This window comes from Lethenteron reissneri, chromosome 56, assembly GCF_015708825.2.
Source record: "Lethenteron reissneri isolate LAM-NWPU_2019-01 chromosome 56, ASM1570882v1, whole genome shotgun sequence".
Classification (NCBI taxonomy): domain Eukaryota; kingdom Metazoa; phylum Chordata; class Hyperoartia; order Petromyzontiformes; family Petromyzontidae; genus Lethenteron; species Lethenteron reissneri.
This window is the reverse complement of record NC_083834.1, coordinates 9313624-9325435: the sequence shown is the minus strand read 5'-3', so window position 1 is coordinate 9325435 and position 11812 is coordinate 9313624. Positions and strand designations below refer to the sequence as shown.

General features: G+C 44.4%; 1 protein-coding gene across 1 annotated transcript; it reads left to right on the top strand.

The window, feature by feature from the left end:
• The first annotated feature begins 119 nt into the window (after positions 1-119).
• On the top strand, positions 120-9890 carry NDUFV2 (NADH:ubiquinone oxidoreductase core subunit V2). The gene is made up of 8 exons (XM_061574603.1): positions 120-312; positions 1798-1860; positions 2513-2575; positions 3858-3974; positions 4968-5136; positions 6916-7025; positions 8017-8093; positions 9334-9890. Exons 1-8 carry the CDS (start codon positions 268-270, stop codon positions 9425-9427), a joined length of 738 nt encoding a protein of 245 aa, XP_061430587.1. The 5' UTR covers positions 120-267; the 3' UTR covers positions 9428-9890.
• Positions 9891-11812: the final 1922 nt, after the last annotated feature.

The following is an 11812-nucleotide window of genomic DNA, read 5'->3' as shown; positions in this document are numbered from 1 at the left end:
TACATATCGTAAAGCGTTCTTAAATGCAATAATAAGCGGGTGAAGAGCGCGAAACAGGCGCGCAGGCGCAGCCGAGAAGCGCGCGGGGCGCCTAAATGAGGGCGACCGCGAGGACCCCTCCGCGAGGACCCCTTCCCTCCCCGTGCGGCCTGCGCGCTCAGCTAGAGCGGGCGCGGCGTTTAAGTGACAAACTTCAACGAAGAAGATTTAAACAACTTTTTAGTTTTATTCTTTATCACACAACGAATACCGCACACGGCCGTCAAGATGTCATTGGCGGCGTTCTCCGCGCGGTGTCTGGCAGCGCGAACGGTGACTGAAATGCGTTGTGTTGTTTGACCTTGCTGTTGACAGGGTGACCGGGACAGTGAAAACAGCTTAACAGTGTATAGTATTAACTTACTACTGATAATCATAACACTGGCTACAATAACTACGACTACTACTACAATATCACGCATTGTAAAAGCATTAATTCACACGTATATATGTGTCTATAACGAGTGTAACATTGGGCGTCTTAGCTCACTAGTGAATGGACTGGCACCCGCCCATGTAAATGTGGAATTGACACTTTTTGAGTGCTGCGCTGATTGAACACACAAGCGTCGCTTTGGTTAGACTGCCCTGTGATACGGTATTCAAATACAAATAAGATGAATGTGCCACTCGTCGTCAATACACTGGTTGATGAAGACCTGCCCATGCCCTGTGGGTCCTGTGTAATCGACGTCCATACTTCACCACGCTGGTCGTTACGGCTCGGTTATCGATGTCACTCGACACTGATGTTAGCCGTGGTCTCGAATTGGAACTCGGGTCGCCACGGGTGCGTAGCGGAGTGCGCTAACCACTGCGCCACCGTTCCACCACCACACACACACTGGGACCATTCAGACATTTCACACTACTCATTGCCAGATTTCCTAAATTATATCTCGTCATCGCATGATACGATACCGCGAGTACAATTGGACTGTGTGCATGTACGATACAGCCTTTTGTCTATCTGCTCAGAAATTAAAATCGCAGTCTTTATTTACACTGGAGGAATCCAATGAGCTATAAAGCTCTTTTTCACAGATGTCCGGTAGGGGCAGGTGATGATGCATTCTGTTGAGTAAATCGTTCACATTATTTTTGAAAGCCTTTAATTAACACTTCTGGATTAGATCCTCCCCCCGATGTGTGCACAGATTGTAGGAGTGATTTGGCCATACTTCATGCTGGTCTGCGGGTTGGTGGCAGTGGAGAGCATAGACATGAAAGTATAGACTCACAGTACAGTACAACATATGATTTAACGCACCGCCGTCTATTGCCCACAGCTTAGCCCCATAATTTGACACCTGTGTGATGTGTGGGCAACCCATCCAAGCAAAATCCAGGCTCAAACTTGCTTAGCTTCCGAGAATTATAAATATCACAATGATGAATACATGTGGGTGGTTTGTTAGGGTTGCAGGATAACATGCTCATATTCTCACCTTTCACACGCACGGTTGTCAAATTCATGATTAGCTGCACCTCACTCGTCAGGGTCAGTGTCACAGTTGCTCCTTAACCTCACGTATGTCGGCAAGTAAACCGATTAATTTACGAACCAATAAAAAACATTGCACGCGTTCTACGTCTTTATCCCCATTCTATGTCATGTAAACAACTAAAAAAACGGGATTTATATTTGTTTTGCATTTTGTGTGTTTTTGTGTTATGTGGGCCACCAATCTCGCCCAATAACCCCCGATGACTCGGGGAGTTGGATCTTAACTCCCGCGCTGTGTATGTGGTGGGCAGATCCAGCAGGTGCGAGGGATCTGCCGCTCGGCTGCTGTCCAGAGTGGCGGAAGTCTCTTCGTGGTGAGCGAAACTCTGCAGTGCGGTGGCCGCAAATGCATTCGCTGGAATTCGGTGTCAAGAAACGTCTAACAATTTTCTCTTTAAATAAAATATAAAGGTTTCCATTGGCAGTGGTGTACAATTGCTATGCAAAAATGCACAACCACATATCGATCACACTCTTGTAATATAAATGAAAATGTATCATGCCAACGTCGATACCTGTTTCTCAGTGCCCACGAGTTTTACGTTTGTGAACCTCGTGAGTGGAAGAGGCCGAGGTGTCGGCCAAGATGTATGTAGTGTATGTTGAACTTCTTTCGCACCATACCGAACCAACCGTGCTAATCGGCAGTGTGGGTGAAGGACAACAAACCAAGCCTCGTGGTTGCATCAGGTCGACCATTACTCTATGAGACATCTCCTTTACCAGTGGCAAAATATAGTAATAGCCACTGGTAAAGGAGATGTCTCATAGTGTAAATGCTTACCCCGAGCTCTCAATACTCTGTTGTTATATTCAGGTAGAAGTTAATGTTTTTCATCACAATTGTGGCACAGTGCAGTGTCTTTTGTGCATTTTGTACACAGTGCAGTCGCTAGGATTTGTGTTTTATTAACGTCGTTGACATGTTGCTAACATGTGATTTCCACTTAATTGTTATCCATCCAGCACAGGGACTCCGCCGAGAACAACCTCAACACGCCCTTTGACTTCACCTCTGAAAACTACAAGGTGAACCAAGTTAATTGGTGGTTGCTCTGAGTTGTGCCACGGTGGCGAGATGTTAACTACCTCACCTGGTAAACAGGAGGGCATGGGTTTGATCCCGACCCCCCCGTAGACATGGAGTTTATATGTCTCCCCCGCCCCCCGTAGTCGCATGGATTTTTCTCCGGGCCCTCCAGTTTTCCCTCCAAATTTAGAAACGTGCGTTTGGAGTGGTGGTTCTTCACCTTTACTGCAGCCTGCACCCCATTGGTTCTCAGAAAGGGCCTCTCGCACCGCCAGGGGATGCGTGCACCCTAGGCTAAGAACTACTGGTTTTTAATATTTGGCTACTACTATAAATTTCCACATGATAAGCCACTTCATTGGGATATCTATCATTTGTGGCCAGGTTGCTTGGGAAAAAGATCTGTATAGCTCAGTGGGCCTTACCTGATGAAAGAAAAATAGTTTAGGTTAAATAGGTTAAAGTCTTGCTTTGATTGAAAAACAAATGGTTTAACATGTAAAATGCATTTCATGAGTGTGGCTGAACAGACCCATTGAAAATATTTCTGAAATAGTTTTGCATTGTCATCTTTTTGGGCCGTTCAGACACAAGGTGGTGCACTGATTGCTCTTAAGGGTTTGCAGTTGTTTTTTTTCTGTTGCCTTATGAGATTACACAAATGGAATGGAATTACGATGGAGAAAAATCTTGACAAACATTTGCTGTATTGTACGCATGTAACAATCAGTGAATCAAATCCTGTGTTTAAGAATGGCTTCTGATTTCTAAAAGTGATATGCTCATGTTACATTTCGAATAATTGTATGAAACGAAACAAATGAGATGCAATTAACGATACAGAAAACAAGAGGACAATACAAACTAAATAAAAAAGTATTTGGGTTTTTAATCAAGTCATACAAATTCATGTAATCACGGGGGTAGGAGTGGGGGAGGGGGGGAAGTGGATGGTTAATGGGCCCATTATTTAGTATTTTAGAGAAATGTATCTGAAATACACATATTACTTAGAAACAACTTCTAACACTTGCTGTCAATGATGAGAAACGCATCGGACAGAAACGTGAGTGCAGGATAGAAATGAGTAGGAGCTCTCATACATAAGGTTATTTCTAGACAGTCAAACGAGTGATTGTCACCGTTGGTTCAGTCTCGTGGCATGGCCACCAAATTGCGTGTACAACCATGTTAATGGCCGACCGATTCTCAAAATAGTCACAGTTGTAACCGTACCATTTTTCTTGACGTATAAAGTGTTTATGTAATTGTGTCGTGCAGCGAATTGAGGTGATCGTTGGCAATTACCCTGCTGAGCACAAGGCAGCTGCTGTCATCCCAGTTCTCGACCTGGCCCAGAGGCAGCATGGTTGGCTGCCCATCTCCGCGATGAACAAGGTAGGCATGTCAGGTTTGTCTCGCTTTAGTTACGGCTGGCTGAAGACACCGACAGGAGAGTTTCATTCCAGTGGCATGCGCATTCTGTAATACATTGATGAAATATTGTAATATTGAGCTTTGCCTTCGTCTTACGTGTTGTATTTTGAAACAAAAGAGTAAGATGGATCAGTATAAGTTTGAAGTATAAAGATGCATCATGGGACCTCCTTTGCCAGTACCAAAATATGAGAATAGGTTTTCCCCTTTTTTCTGGCAACAAAACAGGTGTTAAGATGTTTAAACACCAAACTGAAACCTTTTACAACGAATCATGTGTGCATTAAGACTGCAAACAAAAAACATACTCTGATAATATATGCATTGTCTTTGAAACTGATTAGTCCACACCAGAAAAAAGTGGAAAACCTATTCTCATAAAGATGCACTTATTTCAAAATTAAACTGTCATTTGTCATTTATTAACCATGAATGGAACATCAAATCACTAATGAAATAATTTGTTCATGCTCGCAATACAGTCCATGCCTCAGCTTATATTTCTGTTGTCATCGGTGTATGTGTGCCCTGTTTAGCCATATTGCTCACTACCCGGTTACCTGAGTTCAATTCCCGGTCACGGTTAACATCAGTGGCGAGTACCCTGAGAAAACACACATATGTGAGGTGACAAAACTGCTATATGGGGAGGGACAAACAATTTTATAAGTCGGAATTTTGCTGTACTGCCTTCAGGGTATGGGTGACACCTCGACGCCCATGGGTAGGAAGTTTCACAACATTTGCACAATCCACCAACCCTCATCTCAACAGTGCTGGATGACAGGCGTGCGTAGCTGGCACCGCAACTCAGAAAATGATCAAACGACCTCCAGAGACAAACCCACGTGGCGTGGGGGAGAGCCTCGTGCAGCGGTGGTTTGACAAATGTCTGCAAATCGTGATCGTTCTTTCGAATGTTGAGTTGAGATCCCCTTGTGGTGTGGCGGTTAGGTGGCAGAGATCCTCAAGATACCCAAGATGCGCGTGTATGAGGTGGCCACCTTCTACACCATGTACAATCGCCAGCCAATGGGGAAGTACCACATCCAGGTGTGCACCACCACTCCCTGCATGCTGTGCAACTCGGACAGCATCGTGGAGGCCCTCAAGAAGAAGCTGGGTACGAGAAAAAACAAACGAACATACACGCAAATTCTCAGATGCACCGTCGGCTAACCTTGCGGGCAATGCGTAGCGCCTGGCAACGTGAGTGACTGTGATGTCGACACCGGCGTACCGGTCGTACGTATAGGATTATTGCGTAGGATGTATGTATGTTGAACTTCTTTTGCATTGTACGTAGCCAACCGTACTAATCAGAGGTGTGGGGGAAGTACAACAAACTAAACACAAATGCTATTCTCAATAAATTAGTCTTCAATATAGATGATTTAAAAATGCATAGCTCCAGTGGATTCCTAATATCGGAAGGAAGAGCACGTTCCAAACGGTAGCAGAGCCGCATCTAAAAGTGTGAGATACGGTGACCCGTCTTTGTTCGGTGACCAGCCAAAAGCCGCTGCTGCTGCTGCGAGGGTTATTGGAGTTCGCAAGGCGATGGTTTACATGCTGCATTGCAGACGCTTTGTCAGGCTCGAGCGAGGTGATCGATCGAGTACGGTGCTCAAGAGCGCCCAGCTGCATTGATTTATTGGGCAGTGGAGTGAATTGAGGAGAGATGTTACTACTTTACGCTGCGCCTAATGACTGGGCTCGTTGATGCTTTCCTGAGTAAAATAGAAAAAATAATTACACACTTTTAGTATTGAATATAACCGGTAAGTTGTGTTTATCATTCTCTAATTTATGTAATGTTATATAATTTAATTGCTGTAATTTGAAACATCTACGTATACATCGTGTTGTATTGAGACGTAATCAGTGATGGGTTTGACAGTTTGTATACGACTGTGCATCCAAATACATTTTTGCAGCATTGCACCTTGAACCCAAAAACTATAATTCTCGTAAAGATGATTCCGAAATGCACCGATCTGTAGGATAATGTTGTGTTGCTGTTCGGGACAATTGAAAACTGGCAATATCGGTTAAAGGGTTGCCCAAAACTTAAGACACAAACCAAAGCAAAAAAGTATTACTTGTAAGTTTGCAAACGTGTTTTAAGCCCTGGCCAGCTACGCATCGGCTTCCATACTGCTAATTAAATTATTCGGAATGCAAACGTGTGCTGGAAAGCGTTTTATATACACAGTATGCTCTCGATTATCCACAAAAATGACGGGTTGGACGGCCGCGGATTATTAAAAATCGCGAACAATTAAAAAATATAACCATTTTCTGCAGATCTCTATGCCAAAACCACTAATATAGGTAGATATTATTTATATTAAGAAAATTTCGTTAATGAACAAAACAACATTTGTAGTAAAGAATATATTGGTCTTGTTTTATTACAAAAGTCCATACAAAAAAACACTAATTCACTTGAACAGGTTTCAAAATCCTTTTCTGCTCCCACGCAGAAGACTCGGCCCACTAAGTGGGTGATAGCAGAGCCACGACAATCAACATCAATCAAACTCCGCCCACTATTGTAAAGATATGCAACTACTGTACTGTAGAGGCGATCACGTGGATTTCGGATTAACCGGAGCACATATTTGTTCGGTTTAAGCACGTTAATTGTAATAAACATTTCCAAAATTAACAGGTGTAACTGTTTTAGATGATTAATTTAGGCTAAAGGAAAAATTCATGAGCTATTAATTTACTTCAAAATCTCAGGTGCGCGGTTAATCCGCAATTTCGGATAGACCGCACGCGGCTAACGAGAGTCTACTGTAGATATATGTAACCCGTGCCAATTAGTGCGTTTCTTGAGCAGCGCTGTCGTTCCTGGCTCCGTGCGTTTCTTCATCTTCGCTCTGAATGCTTTCAGGGATTAAGCTGGGAGAGACGACGCCGGACAAGATGTTCACCATCACCGAGGTGGAATGTCTGGGCGCATGCGTGAATGCCCCCATGGTGCAGATCAACGATAACTACTTCGTAAGTGAGCAGTTGTTGTGTTTAGTTTGTCGTCCTTCCTCTCCCCCCCACCCGCGCACCTCCGATTAGCACGGTTGGCTACGTACAGTGGCGAAATAAGTTCAACACATACGCGTACGTACAGTGACGCCTCCTTAAGTTTGTGCGGTCTTTTCACCTTTGCAGCGGTGCGGCCAAAGGACCAGATCCGGTCCGTGAGTTCACGTTACGTGGCTAGCAGTCACACGAGGCATATACCGGTTAATTTTTTTTAATGGTCCGCGAACGATATTCATCAATCACTGCGAGCATCTTAGCCGCACTAAATGGCCACGTTTTTCCACTGCAAGGACACTCTTGCAAAGGAGGCTATCCTGGTGTCTTTGAGTTCTCACCTGGCTCAGTGAAGTACATTTCAAACTTTGAAGGGCCCTCTCGCAGTGACAGAAGCGACTGAGGTGTGTGGTAATTGTGCGGCCCCAACGAAACGCGTTTGGATGTCCTACTTGGCCCTCGGGAATTAAATGGTTCTAAACCCCTGATTTAAAGGACAAGACAACACAAAATTCAAGCATGTTAAGTCAATTTATATTTGATTAACACGTTGTGCCACCCCAAAGTGCAATTACATCATAAAACATGACAATAAAAAATGATATCCAGTAAAAAACTAATTATAAGTATGATGTGGCTGTGAGTGAAAGTGATATAGCTTATCAAATGAGCATAGTTCTTGTAGATATGTACACGGGTCTGTATGGCATTAATTTGAAGCATTGTGAGTGGGAAAAAAAGTACTAATGTAATATTTCAGGAGCACTCAATTGACATTACTGTATGACTATTAATGCAGGGCGTGTCTTTTAAAAGTATACACACTATATTCAATAAAAACGTTAATTGAGTATATTTTAAAAGATCCACCCTGTAATAATTTATCCCATGCCTAACGTTGAAGGGGTTTCAGGTGAATTCTGTGGGGCTGTTGAAATGTTGCACTAATCTTTTGCAGGAGGATCTGACTGCAAAGGATATGGATGACATCATTGATGATTTGAAGGCTGGGAAAGTGCCAAAGCCGGGCCCAAGGTGAGTGTGATAGTATTGCGTGTCCAGGATTTATAACTTTTGGGAGTAGCAAAAGAAGATTAGAGAAAATGAAATATATATTTTTAAAAAATGGAAAAACTCAATTAAAATGTGTATAATTATCTTAATAGACCTATTTTAAAAGTAGGACTGGAGGCTTTCGTGCCCGAGACGTTACCTCTTGTGTGTGCTCTTTTTCATTTTGGGGTTAGTGTTATTGACGAAACGTGTTTGAGGGGTTTTGGTATTGTTATCTTTTAAGTAGCATTGTGGATCACGTGTCATATTTTTTCGACAATAGTTTAAGGAGTCTATTATGGATTTCAAAAGGGGGTCATATGATGGACAATCAAATCCAGCACTATTTTTAGTGACGATCGGAACGGATTGGCACGCATGACGCATTGAAATCGGATGGCACTTTCAAATTTTTATTGGTCACGTGACAACCCATCACGTACAAGAGGGATATGAAAAACACCTACAGCCCTTTCTTTGTGAGTCCACCGATGAAGGCCTCATACGTCCATCAGTCATGCGGCTTGTTTGACTAGACTTCACCTCGCTGCTCGGTGCAGGTTGGTGGCGGTTAGTTGACGAATACACGACCTTTTATCGTTTTATTTGCTTGCAGTTGTCGATGTTATGGGCTGCAGGGGATATGCTATCAGCAGGGGGCAGTGCAACAAATCTAATGTGCATTTTATACTCTCACACATCTATGCTGCCTGTCTCAACCAGCCCCCGCTGATAAGCGTGGTGACGTACGGTCAAATAGACCCCGCGACGTGCATGGAATGGGCAAACCTTCATCCAGCTAAGATTGATGATGAGGCTGTACATGTACCAACTTAACATTATCCTATTCATATTCTTTGGGTCTTTCCGTAAAGCCACGTAGATAGAAAAAATAATCAAAATAATAACAATAGCACGACGTTTCGATCGCAACACAAGCAGTCGTCTTCAGGTGAAACATTATCCGTTTTACATGTAGGCTTATTGAAATTTACACGATCCAACCCAAAAACCTCTATTATGGTCAACACTATCCATCATTTTCCCTGCGGGTGTTTGTGTGGTCCACCCATTTCGCCTCAGTGGACCCCAAAACCAAATACTGTTCGGCAATAGCATTATTTGTGCACAGCAGCATCTAAAGAGCTGGTAGAGCAGCAACAACCGCGACAACCTCGCCCAGCACAGAGTGTGAACGTTGCGTGTGCGCGTGTCTCTTCAGGAACGAGCGCTTCTCGTGCGAGCCGGCAGGAGGCCTCACGTCCCTCACGGAGCCGCCCACGGGGCCAGGGTTCGGCGTCCGGGCTGACCTGTGATTGGAGGGGTGGGAGGGGGGAGCTGTCGTCTCATCAACTTCCCTCGACCTCTGCCACCTATCCGCCATTCTGTCAACTCAAGTTTGGGAAGATTTGTCAGGAAAGGTGACCGAAGTTGGTCGATCGTTGCGCACGCGAGGACGTGTTGCTCTTTGTGGCCACCGCGAGCGCTGTCCTTGGTATGATAAGACGTTTAGCAACTGTTTCAGAAGGTACAATTATTAAATATATATTAACATCAGCTGCCCCTCACCATGCTCAGGGTGCGTGCAATCTGATGTGAGCACACATTAGATACTTCAGCGCAAACCCCCGTATTTGTTTTGCAGCTGTGGAGTATATTTGCCTGAATTAACAAGTCCACCTATCCTGGAATATATCAACACATTAAATGAATGAATGGAATCAAATGTGAATTTGCAGTGAGGACCGGGAAAGCGTTCAATAAAACCTTGTAAATGTTTACGTGGTGTACGCGTGACTTAATGGGGTGTTTTTTTAGTTCTCGATAATTATACACACGGCTGCTTTTATGAGAAGCAAATTGTTGAATAAAATGGGAGCTTTGGAAAAAATAATGAAAATGTAAAACCCAAGATGGGATACACAGAGAACTATTGTGAAACCATTGGGAAAGAATGAGATTACGGGGAGGGCACAATGCATGTGAATGGCATTGTCAATCAAGGAGAATGAAAGCCAAAAGGAAGTTGATTGGTTAAGACCACATTGTGGCACTTGGAAAGCCGATGCCTGCATGATAGAATCTCGCAACCGGTGGGTGAATTCTTTGAAGATCCGTAGAGCAAACAAAAACAATTTAAATCATATACCGCCGGGAAATATTACATGTGGTTTCAGACGTTGTACACTTTTAAACTCGCCACTTGCCCTTTCGCAGTACGGGAACGGAGAAACGCTCCTGGCAAGTTAAAAACACTCGGACCTCTTCGTCGAAGCAGAACGAGCCGTTGGTTGTAAATCAGCGAAGCTGTTTTACTCTAATTATTTTTGATAACGTACGATAAAAGACGAATCTACCTGGACCTTTAGTTTAACACGTAGGCTTTCGTGACCAATATCTATAATAGAGGTTTTTTTAGTTAAACCCGCCACCACCAAAATTTACAATTCGTATTGTAAATATTGTGGGTTTACTCTCCAACACACCGGTGTGCTGTACAAGTAACAAATTGACATGTTTTATTTACATTACAAACCTTACTAATTGGCTGTGTCGGGTGGTGGCGGGTTTAACGACACATTTACGCGATCTAACTCAAAAAAAAACCTGTATTATGGTGTGCAGGTGCTAGATGGATTGCTTATGATCATTATTATCATTGCTATATCACGGGCTTGTGAGAGATGGTTGACGGCTTGGGAAAGACTTCATCCCACTGTCGATTGACCATGGCTAATCCGATGATCACGTGCTTTTTTTCCCCCAGATCTATATTTGCAAGAAGTTGGATGATTCAGTTTCGCTTAAATCAACGACATGGAACTGCTGTGCTGTTAAACGAAATGACGATGTGCGTGTGCGTGCATTGTTTTTAAGCACCAACAAACCCGAATCCCACGAGACGCGTTCCACATCGCAAAATTGACATTTCTCCCGGAGTCGTTTGAGCAAGACTCAAGATAATATCAACAACAACAACAATACGTGGACTAACGTTCGAGCAACGTTCGGCCGACGGGTTGCAGCCGGGCCCGAGGTGACTCTAACCTCCAGCAAAAGTCACCGTAGACCTCCCTGCGTGAGATTACCGCAGGCTCGGTCAAACATCTGTCGCAAGCGCCGCTTGTTTTGGAACCCAGCAAGCCTGGTCAATGTTTGTGGCGGAATAGCTTTAGCGGTCGGCGTGGAGCGGTCGGCGCTACGCTGCGCTGGCGAACCCCGTGGCCCTGAGTTCTGCCACCAATTATCTGAACCGGTCACGGGCCTCCTCTAGGTCGACTCGGCCTCGAATGAGCAGCTGGCGCGGTGTGTGAGCATCGCCTTCTGGGGAGACAAATGCGGCCGGGCGTGGTGCTGGCCACCCACTTACTCGTGTTCCATGCCGGTAGCCCTTCATAGGTGCTAATAGCACTTGCCCCAACAGTCTGTTCAGGCTACATGGGGGATCTTTGTCTTTGGTACAGCTGAACCCGTCATGTCGTTTGCTTTCGGCGATGCCCGTTTTAAAAATACCGCAATCGTGTCATCGGGCGTGTTATCTTTTTTTGGTGTGGCGCCGACAATGCCAAGTGATGGAATCTCGTCAAAAAACTATCGATCGGGCTTATCCTCGTCACCATCCTCCTCTCGCCATCACCTGGGAGCCGTCGGTTCTTGTGATCATCGGTGCAGATTCAGTCAAAGGGCAATCCTCACCGGGA

What these genes read in the sequence shown, in the direction of transcription:
- NDUFV2 (XM_061574603.1), top strand. Translation starts at nt 268, where the DNA reads ATGTCATTGGCGGCGTTCTCCGCGCGGTGTCTGGCAGCGCGAACG. An exon ending in GGCCCTCAAGAAGAAGCTGG is followed by an intron (nt 5,137 to 6,915) that starts GTACGAGAAAAA and finishes GAATGCTTTCAG; the next exon opens with GGATTAAGCTGGGAGAGACG. An exon ending in GTGCCAAAGCCGGGCCCAAG is followed by an intron (nt 8,094 to 9,333) that starts GTGAGTGTGATA and finishes GTGTCTCTTCAG; the next exon opens with GAACGAGCGCTTCTCGTGCG.